Here is a 24224-nt window from a genome sequence, read left to right as displayed (position 1 = left end):
GATATCGGCGTGTGCCATGTGTGTGTGTGTGTGTGTGTGCGCGATCAGGAAATAAGAGATTAGATTTTTCAGCCCGCTTATATAGCGTGCATATAAGTACACATATACTATCGATAATCTAGCGTTTATTTGAAAACGATAGGCCGAAAAATTACAAAAAATTGTGTATTCCAGTAAAGGGCGTTTATCACAGAATCTTTATATTTTCCTGAAACTTTCAAAAAAGTTTTTCAAAATGGTATAAAACGGAAATGAACAGATTATAAAAAAAAACTATCCGTTTCGACAATGTTGACTGCAAACAAGTCATTGATAAGCGACGGCCAGATTAGACACATAATTTAAGACATAGTTTATGCGTTTGCAAATATGAGAGCTCTATCTTGAAGTGGGTGGTGGCATTCAACAGGGGTAAGGCTCACCGCATGGCTGGCAATCAAAGTTTTAAGCACACCCCAAGTAGCCTTAATAATATTTTTATGCATTTGCAACAAATGATTATAGTAGTATTTTTTTTGTGATCTTTGTCTGTTTTTATAGTTTTTGTACTTGTCCTCCTTATCCTTTGTTCGATGTTTGATAAATTCCCAGAGCCTATTTTTCTTAGTGCAAGCTTTTTCCAGACCCTTGGTTAGCCATGGTTTCACCCTCTTTTTAGGATTTTGTCTGCACTCCTTCAATGGACGATGTCGGTCGTAATATGACAAAAATCTACCCAAAAATGCATTGTATGCTTCATTGGTATCCTCTACATAAACCTCCTGCCAATCATGACTCAAAAGGTCTGCCTTCAGAGCAGGTGATTTTTTTCCTAACCAAATTATGTGAATGCCTATTTGTTCTTATTTTTCATTTATTCTTCATTTCAAACACAGCAAAGACAGGCAAATTATCACTTACATCAGTCACTAATAGTCCACTTATTATCTTATCATCCATTACAATTGTAAAAATATTGTCAATCAGTGTTGCACTGTCCTTTGTTATTCTGCTAGGTTTTACAATTAGGGGATAGAAACTCAAACTAAACATTATCAACAAATTCCTTGATAATTAGATTTCATCAAATCAATATTGAAGTCGCCACAAACAAATCACCTTATCCTTATGCATTTCATATAATTACAAAATATTCGTATTAAATTGATCAATACACGACCCTGGTGTTCTGTAAATGCAACTAATTCATATATTTTTGGATCTTTCAACATTGATTTCAATGGTTACACATTCCATCAAATTGTCAATAACCGTTGTCATATTTTCAATTATTTACACTTAAATTCAGACATCACAAACAGGGCAACACCCCCTGCCTTTTTGTTGACCCTGTTTTTCCAAAACATTTCATAGCACTCTAATCCCCATTGAAGTTCTTTGTCACCTCTCAACCAAGTCTCAGAAATTGCTATTACACTAAACTTATTTTTAAACTGTTGAAGGTACTTTTTAATTTGAGACATTTCTGTAGATACTCCTACTATTGAAATGAATCACTGAAAACCCCTCAGTTTTTACTTTTGAATTGAACTTGTCTGTTCTGGTAGAAGTGGATCTCTGGATCAATGTCATGGTCTAACTCATAAAGTTTGGTCTTGAAAGTCAAAAGACTTTAAATCTGTGTATTTTTCACTCTCAAACATTTCACAACCCACCCAAAATACAAAAGCAAACAGTAGAAACATATGACCTTCCCTGATCCACCACCACTTTGCCAAAGCATTTGTTATTTTCATTTATATTGATCAAGTTCTGATATCGGAATAGGATCCCATTACATATCTCACGGACGGAAAACAAGGACGGTTTCAAAAAGAAACTGAAAAGAAAAGGAGCCATAATCCGGAAGGAAATCAATGTCATGCATGAGTGTAGCTGCAGCCATGTTATCCAAATTCCAAATTCTGTTGACTTAAATATAATTTTTTTTTAGGTATGGTGAAATGGATTCACCGATGACCTTTTTGTTTTATTTTTATTGATTATGTATGTGATATATGATTTATACTGTATGTGTATCTGTGAGGACCCCAGGAAGAATAGTCAACACGTCGATGATGACTAATGGGGATCCTAATAAACATAAACACAGCTATTGCAAATTCATGCTCGTTTATGTTCAGTTTATTACATTTATAAATGTTGGGTTGTTTTCATTGGACATGTGACTTTACAAAACAAGGCCCTTTCCCCCTGCCCCCCTCTGCAGTCCCGTTGCTGTGAGACCAAGGTGCTGGTCTGTTGCTACCGGGCCTTCAACCCGCACTACTACAAGTTCACCATCCAGGGAATCCACATCTTCGCTCTCAGTATCCTTTTACAAGTCTGTCCTGATGGGAATGGCTGACTGTTGTTGTATGGCTGACTGCTGGCTGACTGTTGTTGTTTGGCTGGCTGACTGTTGTATGACTGACTGCTGCCTGACTGTTGTTGTATGACTGACTGCTGGCTGGCTGTTGTTGTTTGGCTGGCTGACTGTTGTATGACTTGACTGCTGGCTGGCTGTTGTTGTTTGGCTGGCTGACTGTTGTATGACTTGACTGCTGGCTGGCTGTTGTTGTTTGGCTCACTGACTGTTGTATGACTGACTGCTGGCTGGCTGTTGTTTGGCTGACTGACTGTTGTATGACTGACTGCTGGCTGGCTGTTTGGCTGGCTGGCTAACTGTTGTTGTTTGGCTGGCTGACTGTTGTATGACTGACTGCTGGCTGTTGTTGTTTGGCTGGCTGGCTAACTGTTGTTGTTTGGCTGGCTGACTGTTGTATGACTGACTGCTGGCTGGCTGTTGTTGTTTGGCTGGCTGGCTAACTGTTGTTGTTTGGCTGGCTGTTGTTGTATGGCTGGCTGGCTGTTGTTGTTTGGCTGACTGACTGTTGTATGACTGACTGCTGGCTGTTGTTGTTTGGCTGGCTGGCTAACTGTTGTTGTTTGGCTGGCTGACTGTTGTATGACTGACTGCTGGCTGGCTGTTGTTGTATGACTGACTGACTGTTGTATGACTGACTGCTGGCTGTTGTTGTTTGGCTGGCTGGCTAACTGTTGTTGTTTGGCTGGCTGACTGTTGTATGACTGACTGCTGGCTGGCTGTTGTTGTTTGGCTGGCTGGCTAACTGTTGTTGTTTGGCTGGCTGTTGTTGTATGGCTGGCTGGCTGTTGTTGTTTGGCTGACTGACTGTTGTATGACTGACTGCTGGCTGTTGTTGTTTGGCTGGCTGACTGTTGTATGACTGACTGCTGGCTGGCTGTTGTTGTTTTGTTGGCTGGCTGACTGTTGTTGTTTGGCTGACTGCTGACTGGCTTGCTGTTGTTGTTTGGTTGGTTGGCTGGCTGACTGTAGTGTTGTATGACTGACGGCTGGCTGGCTGTTGTTGTTTGGCTGGCTGACTGTTGTATGACTGACTGACTATTGTTTGGCTGACTGACTGTATGGCTGCATTGGCTGACTTGTTGTTTGGCTGGCTGACTGTTAATGTAGGGCTGGCTGACTGTCTCTTCCTCTGTCTCCTCTCTCTCTTCCTCAGTCTCCTCCTCGGTCTCCTCCTGTGTCTCCTCCTCTCTCTCCTCCTCTCTCTTCCTCTGATTCTCCTCCTCCCTCTCTTCCTGATTCTCCTCTCTCTCTTCCTCAGTCTCCTCCTCTGATTCTCCTCCTCTCTCTCTTCCTAAGTCTCTGCTTCTCCTCTCTCGCTTCTTCAGTCTCTTCCTCAGTCTCCTCCTCTCTCGCTTCTTCAGTCTCTTCCTCAGTCTCCTCCTCTCTCTCCTCCTCAGTCTCCTCTGCTTCTCCTCTCTCGCTTCTTCAGTCTCCTCCTCCTCCTCTCTTCCTGTGTCTCCTCTGCTTCTCCTCCTCTCTCTCTTCCTGTGTCTCCTCCTCTGCCTCTCCTCCTCTCTCTCTCTCTTCCTGTGTCTCCTCCTCTGCCTCTCCTCCTCTTTCTCTCTCTTTCTGTGTCTCCTCCTCTGCTTCTCCTTCTCTCTCTCTTCCTCGGTCTCCTCTGCTTCTCCTCCTCTCTCTCTTCCTCTGTCTCCTCTGATTCTCCTCTCTCTCTCTCTCCTTCCTCTGTCTCCTCTGATTCTCCTCTCTCTCTCTTCCTCTGCTTCTCCTTCTGTCTCCTCCTTCTGTCTCCTCCTCCTGGCTGTTCCTTTCAGCCTCTACATAATGAATATTATAGAGCAAGTTTAAAGGGAAGTTATAATGTTGGTCAGTTTATCTGGAGGAAGACATTTACACACGTCCTTCAGTTTTCCAGAAATAGCATGTTAGCCACGGAAACCAAGGGCACATGCCAGGGTTAGAAATTAACGGGGGCTTGGGGCAATAATGCCCGTGAAAATGGACAAAATGCCCTCAAATCAGTTAAGGGGGGCACAAAATGCCCCCGACGGTTTACTAATTATATATATATATTCTGTTGAAGTCCGACATATTTAAATATCTCCGGTCATAATGTCCTGTGAGAATGATTCCCTCGCGACCTGTGTTTTGCTGATGAGAATGGCGGTGCGGCAGCTTGGTGCTGGATTAGCGAGAGGCGTGCAGCTGCGGAGCCGCAGAGCTCACAGTTGTGCCCGCACAGTGCAGTACTCCAATTCAGCCTTTAGCAATTCAGCCATTGTGGGTGGGTGGCGCTGCTGAGCGGACCTGATAGCGCCGCTGGCTCTGCGGCTCTGCAGTTGCATACTATTGGGATGAGTTTATCGCTTCGTTGGGAGGCGGAAGGACTTATTTTATTTGGAATAAATTAATGACTGTATATACGCAAAAGTAGCCTAGTTTTAAGTTAAAATATTATAAATCTACATGCATTCTTTATATAGCCTGCCTATCAATTGTTTTTAAGCTCAATAAACTGACCGGAATTTCTCACATTTGTCCGGGAGATTGAAATCTTCCAGGACACGGAGACCGGCCCCAGTATTTTCTCTAACGGAAACCCTGATGGAGACATTAACATTACATTTTGTTTCATTTATGTGAATAGTTTATTTACAAGTGAACCAAACTTCTCCTCCATTGCAAACACTGCAACGCTCCCAGCTGTAACACACAATGTCAAGGGGGGGCAAAAAAAGACCTTGATCTTTTTTTATTTTTTTTTCTAACCCTGGCACATGCAGTACTAGCTCACAGCTAGTATGCACCCTTGGTTTCAATGAATAATGCATGTATTATTTGGGTGTCTTGACAATGTTAATATAGGTTGGATTTTAGAAATATTACCAAGATGAAAGAAAGCAATTTTAGTAATATCCTTGATGTTGGAATCAAACATGACGCCTAGATTTTTTTATGGTGGAACTCCTTGAAAGGACCAGGTTCCTGTAAGGCCAATGCATCGTCTTTATCGGGGTGACGGTGGCTCAGGAGGTAGAGCGAATTTGCAAGGTTTCCGGCTCCTCCCGGCAGCGTGTCGAGTCGACGTGTCCTTGAGCAAGACACTTAACCAGTTTCTGTTATGTGAGGCATAAGTTGCAAAAGCGCTTTGGATAAAATCACTATATAAATGCAGTCCATTTTACCATGTATTGTGCAAAACCTTCAGTGCTTGACGTCTGTGAATCGTGGTGTTGGGGTGCAGCAGCTGTGTTGTTGGGGTGCAGCTGTGGTGTTGGGGTACAGCAGCTGTGTTGTTGGGGTACAGCAGCTGTGGTGGTGTTGGGGTACAGCAGCTGTGGTGTTGGGGTACAGCAGCTGTGGTGTTGGGGTGCAGCTGTGGTGTTGGGGTACAGCAGCTGTGGTGTTGGGGTACAGCAGCTGTGGTGTTGGGGTGCAGCTGTGGTGTTGTTGGGGTGCAGCTGTGGTGTTGGGGTGCAGCTGTGGTGTTGGGGTACAGCAGCTGTGGTGTTGGGGTACAGCAGCTGTGGTGTTGTTGGGGTACAGCAGCTGTGTTGTTGGGGTGCAGCTGTGGTGTTGGGGTGCAGCTGTGGTGTTGGGGTGCAGCTGTGGTGTTGGGGTACAGCAGCTGTGGTGTTGGGGTGCAGCTGTGGTGTTGGGGTACAGCAGCTGTGGTGTTGTTGGGGTGCAGCTGTGGTGTTGTTGGGGTGCAGCTGTGGTGTTGTTGGGGTGCAGCTGTGGTGTTGGGGTACAGCTGTGGTGTTGGGTTGGTACAGCTGTGGTGTTGTTCCTGTTGACCTTAGTGTCTGGGACAATGCTATGGAACTACTAGAAGCTTAGTTTACACACTAATTATTTCACGTTGTGCTGCTACTATGTAAAACCACTGTGTTGCTATTCCTCACGGCGACCCATCCGGGCAGACACTGCTCTTTGGATAAAAACTAGGGATGCTCCGGGCGGCTGATTTGGCGCAGTGGGCAAGGCGCTCGCCAGCTCTCGGCGTTGCTACCGGCTGGCCGGTCGTTCATACCAACACAATTGGCAAGTATTAGAGGGTGGGAAAGCCGGTGGGTGGGGATCGGACGTTGTGGACAGCGACTCCTCCCGGCAGCGTGTCGAGTCGACGTGTCCTTGAGCAAGACACTTAACCAGTTTCTGTTATGTGAGGCATAAGTTGCAAAAGCGCTTTGGATAAAATCACTATATAAATGCAGTCTATTTTACCATGTATTGTGCAAAACCTTCAGTGCTTGACGTCTGTGAATCGTGGTGTTGGGGTGCAGCAGCTGTGTTGTTGGGGTGCAGCTGTGGTGTTGGGGTACAGCAGCTGTGTTGTTGGGGTACAGCAGCTGTGGTGGTGTTGGGGTACAGCAGCTGTGGTGTTGGGGTACAGCAGCTGTGGTGTTGGGGTGCAGCTGTGGTGTTGGGGTACAGCAGCTGTGGTGTTGGGGTGCAGCTGTGGTGTTGTTGGGGTGCAGCTGTGTTGTTGGGGTGCAGCTGTGGTGTTGGGGTGCAGCTGTGGTGTTGGGGTACAGCAGCTGTGGTGTTGGGGTACAGCAGCTGTGGTGTTGGGGTACAGCAGCTGTGGTGTTGTTGGGGTACAGCAGCTGTGGTGTTGTTGGGGTACAGCAGCTGTGTTGTTGGGGTGCAGCTGTGGTGTTGGGGTGCAGCTGTGGTGTTGGGGTGCAGCTGTGGTGTTGGGGTACAGCAGCTGTGGTGTTGGGGTGCAGCTGTGGTGTTGGGGTACAGCAGCTGTGGTGTTGTTGGGGTGCAGCTGTGGTGTTGTTGGGGTGCAGCTGTGGTGTTGGGGTACAGCTGTGGTGTTGGGTTGGTACAGCTGTGGTGTTGTTCCTGTTGACCTTAGTGTCTGGGACAATGCTATGGAACTACTAGAAGCTTAGTTTACACACTAATTATTTCACGTTGTGCTGCTACTATGTAAAACCACTGTGTTGCTATTCCTCACGGCGACCCATCCGGGCAGACACTGCTCTTTGGATAAAAACTAGGGATGCTCCGGGCGGCTGATTTGGCGCAGTGGGCAAGGCGCTCGCCAGCTCTCGGCGTTGCTACCGGCTGGCCGGTCGTTCATACTAACACAATTGGCAAGTATTAGAGGGTGGGAAAGCCGGTGGGTGGGGATCGGACGTTGTGGACAGCGACTCCTACAGGTCGGTTTGGTGACGGCGGAAGCAGGAAGTAGCGGGGGCAGCGTGAGCCTCCCACGCGTTACTCCTCGCCACAGAGTTCGAGCTGCTGCGGTGAAGAGATGTGACGGGCTGCCTCCTCGTGTACCGGAGGGGACATGTGATGCAAGGCTTCTGTCCTCACTACAACCGACCAGTGGGAGGCATAGTCTAGCAACGTTCAAGACAGGGGAGGGAAGAATTGGATAATACGAAATTGGGATGGGAGAAAAATAGAAAATGGGGAGAAAAAGTGGATAAAAAAAAAAAGAAACTAGGGGTGCTCCGATATTGATATCTGATATCGGCCCCGATATGACTAAAATAGCTGGATCGGGTATCGAATTTTTTCTTAAATTCTTTTATAATAATAAATTCAATAATAAATAACTTCAGTACATTTATATCTGTTGTTTTGTTTCACTAAGTTAGGAAAGTTAGTGTTTTTAAGTCGAGCCTGATGTCGCCTTGCACAAAAGAATGATCCCAGTCTCTTCCACACAGTGAGGCATACAGTTTATTAATTGGAACAATGGGTATTGGATTGGTACTCGGTATCGGCCGATACCCAAAGCCCAGGTATCGGTATCGGGACTGAAAAAGTCGGATCGGTGCATCCCTAATAAAAACGCTATATAAATGCAGTCCATTTACCATGTATTGTGCCAAACCTTCAGTGCTCGACGTCTGTGTGAACCGCGGTGTTGCGGTACAGCTGGGCTGTTTGTCCTTTACACGCGTGTCCAGATCTGCTTCCCCTGGTCGTCGTCACGGTGATGTTTGGCTACGCCGACAGAGAGAACAAATACGCCAGCGCCGAGGCCAAGTTTGCCGCGGCCATCACCTCTGTCATCCCCCTCTCCTACTACATCGGCATGGGCATCGCCAGGTGAAGACTTGCGTCTTTATTTTAACTCCAAGGCAACTGAGGTTTCCCCTCATTCAGTCGTGTCGAGTGTACGTACAGAAATTAGCACAATCATAACGATAAGACGAGTAAGGATAACAATCTATTAAAACATGTACAACTTGATTGACAAAGGTTGGAGATCAAGGTTAAGTTTGTTTATTAATTGTCATAGTAAAATATAGAATACTTTATATCATGAAATGCTTTTTTTCCTGTATGAGCCCCTGGGAGTGTGCTAGATAAAAATGGATACAAAGTATAAAATAGAAAAAGTCAAAAGTACGTAAAATAAAGTGTTCAGTCAATATATACAATACAGAGTAAAAAGAGTAACAGTGAGGTACAATGCAGAAATGGGATGAGGTACAAACTTAGGGTAAGGTGCAATGAGGTATGAATTGTAGTGCAAATCTCTTTACTAATAAATATAACGTGGGTGTTAAGGTGAGTGTTTATTTAAAGTGAGTGTGTACGTGTGGATGTGAGTGTAGATGAGGGGTTGTTACATACAGTAGTGTCATTGTCATTGAGCATCCTGATGGCCTGGGAATAGAATCTCTGCAACAGCCATCAATATCGAGCTTTAAGGAATGTTGATGCACCAAATGATCCAATATACACATTCCTAGGTAGGTGCAAGTTTACTCTGCAATAAAGACTTTTCTGATTCTGATGGTTCAAATGCACCGTCGGAATCGAAGCGCTTGATGTACTGTGTCTGTGTGCGTGTTCCAGTATCTCCGCTCAGAGTAACTTCGCGGTGGGGGCCGTGGTGAACGCCACGTTCGGCTCCATCGCCGAGATGACCTTCTACATCACGGCGCTGCTGCAGGGCCACCGCAATGGCACCAAGTGCTACGAGGAGATCGTCAAGGCGGCGCTGACCGGCACCCTGCTGGGCTGCATCCTCTTCATCCCCGTGAGCCTCCTCTTCCTCTTCTGATTTGATTTGATATGGGATTCTTTTTAAATGTTCCTTTGATGCAGTCAGAGCTTGGTAAAGCTGCCTTCTCCCACTATGCTCCCTATTTTGTCTAGAGGCACTTCCTACTGTGAATGCTTTTAAAGGTATGCTACGACTAGCCCTTCATGAAACATGTAACTGTTTTACCTGATGCTATTGCTGATCTGATTATGCTTCTTGCCACTGCACAAATGGCCTTCTGTATTTGTATTTGATTTGTATGTTTTTGTTTAATGCCCTTGTTTTTATGTTTAAACGTGTTGTGTGCCGTGTTGGTCAGGACTCCCTGGAAGAAGAGATCTTGTATCTCAATGGGACATTCCTGGATAAATACAAAATTTGACATTTAAAAAAAAAATACAAGATTCCAGAAAACATCAAGGATGCTACACAAAAAAAGTCAAGACTTATTTCCATTGTGGTCCTTGGTCTCAGACAGACGAGCGATACAAAAACATGACTACAAATAACAATTTGAAAAACTACAGTACACATAGACATGTACATTTGAAATGCAGTACAAATGTAGCCACAGACGACAATGTATCGGACAATATTTTCATGCATTTTAAAATCTAGTAACATTGTCGAGGAGCCATGATTTGACTTTTTTCTTAATATTGTGTCTTTCTTGTGGTCGATTAGTACTTTGTTTACCTTTTCTGATGAGACTGTGTTGCCTAATTACGCACTACAGCAGAAACTGAACCATTCCTGGGTGTTCTCATGAACAACAAACTGGACTGGACGGACAACACGAGGCCCTCTACAGGAATGGACAGAGCAGACTGTTCTTCCTGAGAGGGCTCAGGTCTTTTAATGTCTGCAGCAAACTGCTGCAGATGTTCTACCAGTCTGTGGTGGCGGGTGCCCTCTTTTTTGCTGTGGTATGTTGGGGGGGGGGGGGGGGGGGGCAACACCAACACAGACAAAATAAACAAACTGGTAAAAAAAGCAAGCTCTGTGGTGGGAGCGGACCTGGACAGTCTGGAGGTGGTGGCAGAGGGGAGGACGAGGAGGAAGCTGCATGCTATCCTTGAGAACCCCTGTCACCCCCTCTATGATGAGCTGACCGCAATGCGGTCCACGTTTAGCCACAGACTCATCCCCCCCCGACATACCACAAAGCGCTTTGGGCAGTCCTTTGTGCCGGTGGCAATCAGGCTCCACAACCAAGCAGGGCCAGGACGGGCCAACTGCTGTGAACTGGAGGAGCTGGGTTGTAGACTGTAACAAATTAATTTAATTATTTAACAACACATTCATGATTGGACTTGTTTCTTTTTCACCACTTTTTTTGTGCTCTTTTTAGTCCTATTTTTGCTATTTTTATCCCTGTGTACTTGTCCATCTTGTCTTTAACACATGTATGTTATGTATAAACTGTTTTTTAATTGCGGTTTTTAAATTGCTGTTACGCTGCTTATGCTGTAAAGGACATCTTAGTCTCCCCTCGGGATAAATAAAGGTTTTCAATATTCAATATTTCAATCTTTAATCTGAGCTGTGGAGAGAGAGAGAGAGACACTCACTCAGGTCAAAATTAGGAACATTGCTTTGACTTAACTTCATTCCCTAATGCGCACACGCACAAGATATTGACAGTGCTGTGTGTTTTTGTGCATGTGTGCGTTCTTCCCAGGGTATCTGTATGGTCATCGGGGGCATCAAGCACAGGGAACAGAGATTCAACAGTCGCTCAGCGGGGGTGAGCTCAGCCCTGCTCTTCATCTCTGTAGGAGGTCGGTACGGCCACACACGCGCACGCACTGCTGCTAATGAACCACATTCCCCCACCTGGTGGGACAGTAAAGTTCTATTGTTCCAGCAAAAAGATGTTCTTGTCCCCAGGTGTGTTTGCCCCTACCGTGTTTTCGAAGACTTACGGTAATTTGGTGTGTGAGGGCTGTACCGGCGTCCCGGGGAATGTCAGCACGCCGTTCATCTGCAAGGGCTGCCATTATGACACGGTGGGTTACTGTTCAACTGTCATTATGACGGTTACTGTTCAACTGTCATTATGACGGTTACTGTTCAACTGTCATTATGACGGTTACTGTTCAACTGTCATTATGACACGGTTACTGTTCAACTGTCATTATGACGGTTACTGTTCAACTGCCATTATGACACGGTGGGTTACTGTTCAACTGTCATTATGACACGGTTACTGTTCAACTGTCATTATGACACGGTTACTGTTCAACTGTCATTATGACGGTTACTGTTCAACTGTCATTATGACACGGTTACTGTTCAACTGCCATTATGACACTGGGTTACTGTTCAACTGTCATTATGACACGGTTACTGTTCAACTGTCATTATGACACGGTTACTGTTCAACTGTCATGACACACTGGGTTACTTGTATACATATCTGTAAAGTCCTTATTCAGTACAGCCTTGGTTGACGCGCTTTTCCTTATAAGAACAGCGGAGTTGGTTTGGGTTATCAAAAAAGGTATTTATTGCATTGTGACTTGAAGCTTGTTTTAGCGTGGATGTGTTCTTACCCTATGACGTGGAGGTGTGCTGGCTCGTTCACGTTGCACGGTGTTCTTGTTTCCTATTTAGCGCTTGCTGCGGTCAAAAACCGTGCGGCTGCGTGCCTTGCATACCAGTGTTGTCTCTCACTAGAGCACCGGCCCCATCACTGTTCACCAGCTCAGGTGCTGCAGTCACCTGTCTGTCCAAAGTGGGCTGGTCCAGAGACACACACCTCCACGTTGTCGAGACTCGAGGCAACACTCATCCAAAATCGCACCAAACTAAAAATGTTATCAATCAAATTCATTTTCCAAACGATATTGCTTCATATATTTAAATAAATACATGATAAGGACTGAATCTGGCTCCAACAATATCTGTACTACATATCCCTTACCTACTCTTACTATTTACACTGCTGGCCAGTATAACTTAGTACCAGTGTCTTTATGCCTGTATCACTGTACATATTAATACTACAACTCTGTACATACATCTGATTAGCACTATTACTCGGTAGTACTAATTTATATATCTTATACCCAGTTTAATCACCTGTACATTGTGTATTACTATTGCACTTTACTGTTACATTTGCACTCTGGTTGGATGCCAATCTTGTTTTTGTTGTACTGTACTTGTGCTGCATGATGACAAATATATTTATCTAATCTGCTACCTTGTTGCCAACAGAGTGACAGCACCCAGCCCTTTGTTGTGGCTCATATTGAGTAAGTACTGTTTAAAAATACACTAGTTACTACTATGTAACTCTTTGCTGCTGGGAGTAATTTGCTTGATGAAAGGCAGCTATAAGTTGTATAGTCAAACCAAATGAGTTGGAAGTGTGAATATTATGCAGCCTTTTTGGAAGGAATGTTATGCATCCTTTTGGAAGGAGTGTTATGCATCCCTTTTTGAAGATTCACAAACGCCACAATCCTTTATACTCCCAACTTACTCTTTTGGATAATGAGGTTTTCATCTGCAAACCTTGCAAAACAAGCGTGTGTATGGCTCTCCTTCCGAAGGACTGGTTGTTAATGCATTTGTGTTCTGTCCAGACCTCTGGTGTACACGATCGCAGTCATGCTGCCTACTGCCTACCTGATCGGCCTCGTCTTCACCCTCAAGACACACTCTCACATCTACGACGTCCACATCAGTGATGGCCAGGGTGGCCAGGGACAAGGTGGGTACCTTCAGAGAGGGCGAGTAGGCCAGGACCCCAACTGGTGGTTAATGTCCCCATGGGCCGGACACGTCTTCTTTAAACAAGTCAAGAAGAAACATCACAATAAATCAAGAACAAAACAAAAACACCATAAAGTCCAAACATTTTTAAATAAATGCAACACTCCCAGACATACCCCATGCGAAGGTAAGGAAAAACTCACTAAAACCTAGCAATAGGCAATGTGGAGGAGAGAAACCTTAGAAGGGCCGTTCAAGGGGGGGGATCTCCCTTCTTAGATGTCGGTGATAGTAGTGTTGCAATAAAACGGGCTAAACAGTTGGTAAGCATGCACTCATATGTAAGTGCATGCGATAGCAACTGAACATTTTGAAAGATAAATAGAGCTGATGGCGGATCTATTTGAGGCAAGGGGGCGGCGCAGAGACGGGACGTCCAACACTCCGGTCAGGGACAAGGTGGTTAGCTGCCTTCAGAGAGAGGGTGAGTAGGCCAGGACCCCAACTGGTGGCCAGGGACAAGGTGGGTCCCTGCCTTCAGAGAGAGTAGGTCAGGACCAATGTTCCCTCAAATCTTTTTTCGGTCTGAGCAGACATCAGCAACTACTGAGCAACATACGTCACCTGCCGATTAACCGGTTAGTTGATAAGCAGAAACAATCTGAGAATCTTAATTTCCCTCAATGTCTAACATAAAAATCTATACATTTCGCTGATACACAGAAATAATACAAAAAGGCATATTATATTCCTTAATCAAATATTTATTTGACCATTGATTGATGATGCAGAGCAACGTCCTTACTTTGGCTGGGTTGGCGGCGGCGGTGTGAGTCGTGTCACTAACTTTTGTCTTTTTAGGAGGCTGACTCGTCATTATTTTATTAAGTGAATTATCATGTGACCATATTGTGATTTCTTTTTTAAAAGGGGACACTCTGCCTTCAGCCTCAAGATACTTAATGATACTCGAAGTTTACTCAAAGACGTCTCATCATTTTAATATATTTAAAGTATGCCTCCTCTGTATGGATATACAATTATTGTTTATATTATTTTATAACAAAATAATATCTCTCTATAAGTAACTCAACATGCTGTATTATGCCTAAAGTAATCTATCTGACAAATCTCAAGAAAATAACTAAATCAACATATGACAAAATAATATATATTTTCAAGTCTTACTGGACAAAATAAATAACAAGAAAAATATGAAGTAATGTTCTAAATAATACCTCTTCTGTATTAGAAAATCCAGCTGTAAAAAATATATCATCTTTTCAATGTAATGTAAATTATAAAACTGTAACCTCACAAAGATACTAATTTAAAAGTGCACTATGCAGTTTCAGATTTGTTTACATTTGCATAACTTGCAATTAGTGTACAAAACTAATTTATTACACACATAATCCTTAGAATGATTTATTTTGTGATACAATTTTATAATCCTTAGAATGATTGTATCATAACAAGCATCTTATCAAACCAAAACATCATTTTGAGGCATCAAAATAGTTTAAAATAATTTTCTTTCTCTGTATAGCTGCATACTTCAATCAATTCGGTCAACTTTGCCATCAAACTCTCGCCTCGCACAGCTTTATTTGTAATGTTTTTCTGTGTCCATGTGAGCTTTGAGATCGCCAGCACCTTTATTAGACACAGAAACATGTGGTCAAGCTTTGCACGCGTTGCACTCCGCTTCCAATTAGTCTCGACCGGGACGGTAAATTGGGAATTTTCTCTGCAGTTCATCTGTAATGTACATTTTTGCATTGTGAGCAGAATCAATGCTGGTCGGATCTGTCCGCTTACTCATCTGTTGTGTGTGTTGAGCGCAGTAGCGACGCCCACAAAGCACTGTCTGGGTAACGTCACACGCAACAGTACCGTAGTATTCGGTGCAACGCGCCAGTCAATTTAACTACATGCATATTTTACACAAACGTTTCTGTGCGCGACAGATTTCAGATGTGCGCGGGGGCGTTTTTCTGTGTGTGTGCGCATGGGCGCACCTTAGAGGGAACATTGGTCAGGACCCCAACTGGTGGCCAGGGACAAGGTGGGTCCCTGCCTTCAGGGCGAGTAGGTCAGGACCCCAACTGATGGCCAGGGACAAGGTGGGTCCCTGCCTTCAGAGAGAGTAGGCCAGGACCCGAACTGATGGCCAGGGACAAGGTGGGTCCCTGCCTTCAGAGAGAGTAGGCCAGGACCCCAACTGGTGGCTAGGGACAAGGTGGGTCCCTGCCTTCAGAGAGAGTAGGCCAGGACCCCAACTGATGGCCAGGGACAAGGTGGGTCCCTGCCTTCAGGGCGAGTAGGTCAGGACCCCAACTAAGTATATTTCGACCCAGACTCTATAAGACGTACAAATACTCACCCAAGAAAAACAAACCCATGACCCATTTGTCGTCCAGACCTATAGTTTAAGAAACACTGTGCTAAAGGTGTGTGTGTGTGTGTGTGTGTGTGTGTGTGTGTGTGTGTGTGTGTGAGACCAGGGGGTCAACATATAGTCCACTGGTCCAGATTGAGGGCTCTGGCTGTGCTGATCGTGGCCACACTGCTGATGGCTGCGTGTGCAGACCTCACCACCGTCAACATCCAGCCCATCCTGGCCTACTCCTCCATCTCACAGGTACACTTGCAAATTATGGCCAAATAAAATGTATTTGCATATAGCGCAGTATAGTATTAGAGTATTGGAGATTCAAATGTGTGGTCGTCATACAGCACAACAAGCGGCATGGTGGCAGAGTGGTCAGCACTGCTGCCTCACAGCAAGAAGGTCCTGGGTTCGAACCCCAGCAGGGGGCCTTTCTGTGTAGAGTTTGCATGTTCTCCCTGTGTTCACGTGGGTTTCCTCTGGGTACTCCGGTTTCCTCCACATCATAAAGACATGCATGTTAGGCAGGGACTACAGATGGAAACTAGCTCATTTTCTAATTCTGGCACATTTACATTGATGTGGAAACTGAAGATGTTGATTAACCCCAGGTGGTGAGAGCAGGCAACTGCACCTCCTCATCCATTACCCTCAACATAGGGGCCCCCCAGGGCTGTGTTCTGAGTCCCCTCCTCTACTCCCTGTACACGCATGACTGTGTGGCTCAGCGGAGTAACAACACAATCATCAAATTAGCTGACGACTAGAGCTGCCGCGGTATTGATTTTTTCCTTACCGCACAAATTCGCTAAATATTTCCTACCGCGGCGATAACCGGGCCTGTGTACACTGAAATCTCCGTGAGCATAGCTATGTCCGAGGGCTTGCAGCAAGCCAGAGTTTAAGACTCTCGTTGTGTCTATTCTGCTAAAGCTAACGTTACCTCTCATTGTATCTATTCTACCAAGCAACCCGGGTTTAACGTTACCTATCGTGTCTATCTGCTGACGTTAGCGTTAGCATTAGGCTAACACAACAACAACAAGCTTAACACATCAGCGATCTTGTTGTGACACTAAACTCTCCGCTCGGTGGTAAATTGGGTTGATGTCGGTTTTGTTTCATCAATAAATGAGGCAGAATACACAGTGAATCCATCCTTTTTTGTTTATTGCACTTGGTCGTCCTGTTGCAAACATCCTGAATGAAATGAATCTTAGCGAGGCATTAAAGATGGTGGCTTTCTGCTTTTGTGCAGGACGCTCCAACGTGTGATGCGTCTCTTCTGACCAATCAGTGGTCTGCAGTGTTTCACGTGACTTTTCTGGTACCACTTCTACCCAATAGGGTCGCTTGGAACCGAGTAGGGTTTATCTGCAGAGCCGCAAGCCCAACGTCTGGGTGGTACTTTATTATTATTATTATAAAAAACAGCAGTGATGCGGTATTCAGCCTAACTCTGCGGTGGGCGTGATCTAACAGCGATACCGCGGTTATCGTGGCAGCTCTACTGACGACACAGTAGTGGTGGGCCTGATCTCTGCAAACGATGAGAGGGCCTACCTGGAAGAGGTCAAGGTCCTGGCGGGATGGTGCCAGGAGAACAGCCTCTCCCTGAACATCAGCAAAACAAAGGAGATGATTGTGGACTTTAGGAGGTCGGGGGTCAGGGACTACAGCCCCCTCAGCATCGACGGGGCACCGGTTGAGCGAGTGAACAGTTTTTAAGTACCTCGGAGCCCACATATCCGAGGACTTGACATGGACCACACACATTGACAGTGTTGTGAAGAAGGCACGACAACGCCTCTACTTCCTCAGGCGCCTAAGGAAGTTCCAAGTCAGTCAGAAGATCCTTAAGAACTTCTACTCATGTACAATAGAGAGCATCCTGACTGGCAACATCACCTCCTGGTTTGGGAATAGCACTGCACAAGACCGAAGCAGACGACAGAGTGACACGTTCAGCCGAACGCACAATTGGAGGGGGGCTTCCCACCCTCCAGAACATTTACAACAAGCGGCGTGTAGGTATAAGGCTAAGAGAATCATCAAGGACTCCAGCCACCCAAACAACTGCCTCTTTGAACTGCTGCGGTCAGGCAAGCGATACCGGAGTCTCAAGGCGAGCACAGAAAGACTCAGAAGAAGCTTCTATCCCCAGGCCATCAGGCTGCTCAACGAACAATAAACACTATACTATGCAACAACCATCAAATGCACACAGCACACACATCCACACGCACACACTCACTTTAAACAAACAACACACTACAGCACCCACTCAACACTTTAGATCACCTAAACACACTTTATATTTATTGGTAAAGGATTTGCACTACAACTCGTACACCTTACTGTAAATTGTACCTCATCCCATTTCTGCTTTGCACTATATAGTATTTTATATTAGTACATTGCATAGTATATTGTATGGTAACGTTACTTCTATTCTGCATCGAACACTGTGACCTCTATTTTTTACTTTTATTTTACATGCTATACTATTTTATTTCATACTTATCTTGTCTAGCACAGTCTCTGGAGCATAACAGTAAGAAGCATTTTGTATAAAAGTATTCTGTACTTCTGTATGACAACTAACTTGAAACTTAATGTGCACTGTCCCTGGGTAATTTTCTTTATTTGAGTGCAAATGTAACGGTAAAGTGCAACAGTAATAGATGGATATATAGGGATGTCCGATATTATCGGCCGACCAATATTATCGGCCGATATCGGCAGTAAAATGTGATATCGGAAAATATCGGTATTGGGTTAAAAAAAGAAAAAAACAATAACAATATTTGTTATATATATATCCAGTGAAATGATTAGTTACCTGAAATTATTCAGTTTTTTGTGGGGGGAAACCCTGCATATATCGGTATCGGTTGATATCGGTATCGGAAATTAAGAGTTGGACAATATCAGAATATCGGTATCGGTAAAAAAGCCAATATCGAGCATCCCTAGTTATATATATATAATATATATAGTTCTTGTCTGTTGCAGAAATGCGTTTTGTGTCGGAACACACTATCTCGTTAAAAAAAAGAACATGGGACAACCATGTTACAGAACAGACAGACATGCAGACGAGACATCGGAGACAACCATGTTACAGCAGAGACAGACGTACTACTGAGTAATAGTCCTAATCGGATGCATGTACAGAGTTGTAGTATTAATATGTACAGTGATACGGGTATAAAGACACTATGGTAGTCATACTGGCCAGCAGCATAACTAGTAAGGGATATGTACAGATAGATATAGTATCTAAAGATATTATATGCAGGTATGTAAAGATGGATCTGGATATATACATGGTAAGTATAAATGTGTGTGTATACACGCAGCATTATTGTACATGCTATCATACATAGGTATATGCAGGTGTATATAGAAGGATTATATGCAGGTGTATAAGTAGGTACTGTATATAGAAGGATTATGCAAGTATATTCAGACAGATGAGAATATACTGTATATACATGCAGTAAATGTATATAATGTGTGTATATGATTAAATTCACTGTTGTCAGTAATCGGTACCATGTAAGCTTTTCTTTGGTTGCGCTTTTCTCTGCATCATAGTATTGTACCACTGTCCTCTCCACTATTTATACCGCTGTCCTCTCCTCAGTATTTCATCGGTGTAACGGTGTTGGCCATGGTACCTGAGATCCCAGAGATCGTCAACGGCATCCAGTTTGCCCTGCAGAATAATATCAGCCTGAGGTTGGTTTCATTTTATTTCATTTCATTTCATGAATGAATGAATGAGAATTTTTATTTAACAGATTGCAGAATGGGTACAGTACGGCTCAATACACACAATTGTTAAGGGGATGCAGACCAGAGAAAGTCGTTTGTCTTGTTTACATCAGGGTCACCCATTTTCAATTCATAGTGACATTTATGGCATACATGACATACAGGTATATAGTACTGTTACATTTGTGACATACGATATGCAAATATACAGTAGTTACCCATAGATCCTAACAGAGAATGTATACATATGATGGGAGACGGGAGACTGTACATTTGGAGGGGGTGGGTGGGTGGGAGAAAAAATATACATACGGTGGGGAGAGAATATATACATACGGTGGGGAGGAGACTTGTCTATTTGGGGGGGGGGGGGGGGGGGGGGTTGGACCTTTATGGTGGCCAGTTTCGAATTGCAGCCTCCCGTAGGTGCTCTTTGAGAGCGGTTTTGAAAGTGGGTAGGGATTCCCATCTTTTTACGGCTGTGGGTAGGGCGTTCCACATTGTTGTGGCATAATTGCGAAACATGTTTAGTCCCTTGTTTGAGCCGAATCTGGGTTGCACATGATTTGGGGAACTCCCTCAGGTGTTGTGGGAGTGGTGTGGTATTCACTGACCTTTGGGAAGTATTTCGACATGTACATGGGTACCTGTGTGGTGTAGGGTACCTGTGTGGTGTAGTGTATCTTGTAGACCAGGCCCATTGCAAGTTGCTGTACTCTGTCGTCTACTCTAAGCCATCCTAGGTAGTCAAAGTGGGCAGGGGTGAGGTGGGTTCTAGGAGTAAGGTCAAGTAGTAGTCTGACCAGTTTGTTTTGTGATGTTTTTAGCGCCTTTGAGGTGCTTTGGTACCATAAAGTGCAAGCATAGTCGTAGTACCCTTGAATGAGTGCTCCTGCCAGAGTCTTCAGGGTATTCTTATTTACCAGAGAGGAGATCCGGTACAAGAATCTAGTTTGTTGGTTGACTTTTTTTGATTACATTGGATGCCATTTTGTCACAGGAAAGATTTGCCTCTAGGATGGAACCCAGGTATGTAATTTCATCTTTCCTTGTGACAATATTAAGATAAGATAAGATAAGATAAGATATTCCTTTATTGATCCCCTTGGGGAAATTCAGGCATCATAGCAGCATGGGGGGGAGGGGGGGAGGGGTACAGGTAGTAAAACAACACAGTATACAGGTAGTAAAAGACAACACAGGCAGTGTAAACAATTTGATCAATATGGTCAATATAATTTACTATCTGACTAGCTGAGGAATATTCACATTATTCACAGTGTCACATGAGGTGCAGTATGCAGGAGGTAGTGTTATAATAATTTACTATCTACTGAGTATACATTAATCAAAGTACCAGGGTAGTCTACTTTGTCCCCCTTGGGTTCCTATAAGTCCCAGGTCAATGTCTGGTAGCAGTCGCTGTCGCTGCCCCCTGTTGTGGGGCCTGGAGGCTGCTAGTCGCTGCCCACTGTTGTGGAGCCTGATGGCCGCTGGTATGAAGGACTGTCCGAGGCGGTTAGTTGAGTGTCGGGGGGGGATGAGTCTGTGGCTGAACGAGCTTCTCATCTTGACTAGCTCGTCGTAGAGGGGGTGGTAGGGGTTCTCCATGATGGCATCCAGCTTCCTTATCATCCCCCTCTCTACCATCACCTCAAGTCTAGGTAGCTCGACTCCCACCACAGAGCTAGCCTTCCTCACCAGCTTGTTGAGCTTGTTGGTGTCCCTTGAGTTGATGTAGCCTCCCCAGCATGCCACAGCATAGAAGAGGATGCTGGCCACAACAGACTGGTAAAAAGACTGCAGCAGTTTGTTGCACACATTGAAGGACCTGAGTCTCCTCAGGAAGAACAGCCTGCTCTGTCCCTTCCTGTAGAGGGCCTCTGTGTTGTCCGACCAGTCCAGTTTATTGTTCAGGTGTACCCCAAGGAACTTGTATGAGTCCACCATCTCCACATCCACCCCTCGGATGGAGATGGGAATCGGGGGGGGCCTCTTCTTGCCCCTCCGGAAGTCCACCACCAGCTCCTTGGTCTTACTGGTGTTGAGTTGGAGGTGGTTGCTGTCGCTCCACCCCACGAAGCTCTCCACCAGGGCTCTGTACTCCTCCTCATCATCGTCGGTGATGTAGCTTACGATGGAGGAGTCGTCTGAGAACTTCTGCAGGTGGCACCCGCTGGAGTTGCGGCAGAAGTCTGAGGTGTAGAGGGTGAAGAGGAAGGGTGACAGCACAGTTCCCTGGGGGGCGCCGGTGTTGCTCACCAGTACGTCAGACTGACTGTCCTTTAGTCTGACGTACTGTGGCCTCTCAGTGAGGTAGTCCTTGATCCAGGCCACCAAGCCGTGCTCCAGCTGCATCGCAGAGAGCTTCTCCGCTAGCAGTGACGGCTGGATGGTGTTGAAGGCGCTGGAGAAATCAAAGAACATGATCCTCACTGAGCTGCGCGGCTTTTCCAGGTGCGTGTACGCTCTGTGGAGCATGTAGATGATGGCATCCTCCACCCCGATGTTTGCCTGGTATGCAAACTGCAGGGGGTCGAGGGAGTCACGCACCAGGGGCTTGAGGTGTTGCAGGACCAGTCTCTCAAACGTCTTCATGACGTGTGACGTCAGAGCGACTGGCCTGTAGTCGTTGGGGGTGCTGGGACGTCCCTTCTTGGGCACCGGGACAATGCAGGAGGTCTTCCAGAGCTGGGGCACCCTCTCCAGCCTCAGGGAGAGGTTGAAAAGATGCTGGAGCGGTGCTGCCAGCTGCTCTGCACATACCTTGAGCACCCTGGGATTGGTGTTGTCCGGTCCTCTGGCCTTGTTTACATTAATTTTGGAGAGCTGCCTACTGACCTGACTGGTTGTGATCGTCAGGGTTGGGGGTGGTGGGCAGTCTGCTGGTGTTGGGGGTGGGGTGCCGTTGCTGATGGGTGTGGGGGGGTGGGGGGTGGGGGGGCTGCTTTGTAGGTGTGATCTGGTGCTGGTGTCGATGGGTGGGGGGAGGGGTGTGGGGAGGCCACTCTGGTCAAAGCGGTTGAAGAACGAGTTGAACTCGTTTGCACGCTCTGGAGGGCCCTCCACAGCTGTGCCTTGCTGTTTGAAACCAGTGATCTTCCTAACCCCCGCCCACACCTCCCTGGTGTTGTTGGCCTGTAGTCTCCCCTCCAGCCTGTCCTTGTAGCTGACCTTGGCTGCCCTTAGCTCTTTTTTGAGCTCCCTTTGGACAGCCCTGGCCTGCTCAGTGTCCCCTGCCATGAAGGCCCTCTTTTTCCTGTTTAGCAGGTGTTTAATGTCCTTGCTAATCCAGGGTTTATTGTTTGAGAAGCAGCGTACCCTCTTTGTGGGTACGATGCTCTCCTCACAGAACCTGATGTAGTCTGTGATGCAGTGGGATAGTCCATCAATGTCATCACCGTAAGCCCTCTCAAACATATCCCAGTCTGTCGACCTGAAACACTCCTGTAGCTCCTCCTCGACGTCGTCAGACCACTGTGGGACAGACATGGTGGTCGTAGGCTGTCTCTTAATGAGAGGCGTGTATGTGGATACAAGCCTCACAAGGTTGTGGTCTGACTGGCCGAGGGGGGGCAGGGAAGTCGCACTGAAAGCCTCCTTCACGTTAGCATACAGGAGGTCCAGAGTTTTGTCTCCCCTGGTTTTGCAGGTGACATACTGGGTGAAGTTTGTCAGGGTCTTGTTCAGTCTGACATGGTTGAAGTCCCCATTGATAAAAATAAATGCATCCGGGTGTTTTGTCTGAAGCGCCGCGACGGTGGAGTGTATGACGTCACTCGCCTGCGCCGCCGCCGCGCTGGGAGGGATGTAAACAGTGAGAGCCAGGACGTGTGTTATTTCTCGCGGTAAATAGTATGGCCGCAGACTCAGTGCCAATAGTTCAATGTCGGGGGAACAGATACGTTCCTTAATGGTGATGTGCCCCGGGTGGCACCATTTGGAGTTCACAAAGACAACAAGCCCTCCGCCTCTCCGCTTGCCGCTCTGTTTACTCCGGTCGGCGCGCACCACCGTGAAACCCTCCTGTTCTATTGCACTGTCCGGGATGTTCTCGTTCAGCCAGGATTCGGTGAAGCACAGTAGGCTTGCCTCCTTGTACTCACGCTGGTTGATCATCAGGGCTGAGAGCTCGTCGGTCTTGTTGACCAGCGATCGCACGTTCCCCATGACGACAGCGGGCAGGTAAGGCTTGAATCTCCTTCTGTCCTCTCTCCTGTCCTTCACGCTCGTGCCAGCTCGATTTCCCCGTCTGCGAATCCTTATTTCGGCTGGTAGATTCCTCGGTGGTTCTGCAACTCTGTTTCGAAAGCAGAGTTGTCACCCACTGTAACTGAGAAGCCGTCGGTCTTGCTGAGTTTGTTATTTGATCCGAAGAGAATGGACTCTGTTTTACCCAGGTGTAATGATAGTTTGTTATCAGCGAGCCAGGTGCAGATTCTGCCAAGTTCTGGGTCTCATCCAGTTTGCCCTGCAGAATCATTTCAGCCTGAGGTTTGTTTCAAATGTTTATTTCAACTCGTAAGACACTGAGGTTACCCTCATTTACAATGACGACAAGCTTACAAAACAAAGATGGTTTATCAGCAATTTCATACATAAGCACAATAAATAAGAATAAACAATAAAAATCACCTAAGTCGACTCGACACAGTGGTCGGAGATCATACTTATAAATGCAGCTTCAGAGTCAGTCGGAGGGCGTTCCAGGTGTTGGAAGAACCTTCAGCTTCAGAGTCGTGGGAACGTGGTGGAGATGTGGGAATGCTCCGGCTGTGCCGTGTAGACTGGAGCCGTCTCCTCCAGCTTTAATCCCTTTGACGACGCTACGTTTACATGTACAAGCTTACAGTACATCCCGTCTTGGATGGTTACATACATTTTCACATCTCCCATCACCAATGTCCCTGCGTGCACGAGGGAATGGAATATCGCAAGTATTACTGTAACTGAGGGGTACAATTCCCTGACTGTATGGT

The 24224-nt window shown here is 45.8% G+C and overlaps 1 protein-coding gene across 1 annotated transcript in view; it reads left to right on the top strand.

The window, feature by feature from the left end:
- cax1 (cation/H+ exchanger protein 1) overlaps positions 1-24224 on the top strand; it is a gene marked incomplete at its 5' end in the record, with an annotated part of 64592 nt that overhangs the window by 31002 nt on the left and 9366 nt on the right. The window contains 9 exons of the mRNA XM_084330933.1: positions 2210-2309; positions 8263-8404; positions 9161-9344; positions 11032-11131; positions 11241-11359; positions 12573-12610; positions 12944-13071; positions 15581-15717; positions 19115-19209. Of these exons, the coding sequence (XP_084187059.1) occupies positions 2210-2309; positions 8263-8404; positions 9161-9344; positions 11032-11131; positions 11241-11359; positions 12573-12610; positions 12944-13071; positions 15581-15717; positions 19115-19209 (1043 nt within the window). The remainder of the gene's footprint in view (positions 1-2209; positions 2310-8262; positions 8405-9160; positions 9345-11031; positions 11132-11240; positions 11360-12572; positions 12611-12943; positions 13072-15580; positions 15718-19114; positions 19210-24224) is intronic.

Source organism: Notolepis coatsorum (assembly GCF_963971535.1).
Source record: "Notolepis coatsorum genome assembly, chromosome: 15".
NCBI classification, from domain to species: Eukaryota; Metazoa; Chordata; class Actinopteri; order Aulopiformes; family Paralepididae; genus Notolepis; species Notolepis coatsorum.
This window is presented reverse-complemented; position numbering and strand designations above follow the sequence as displayed.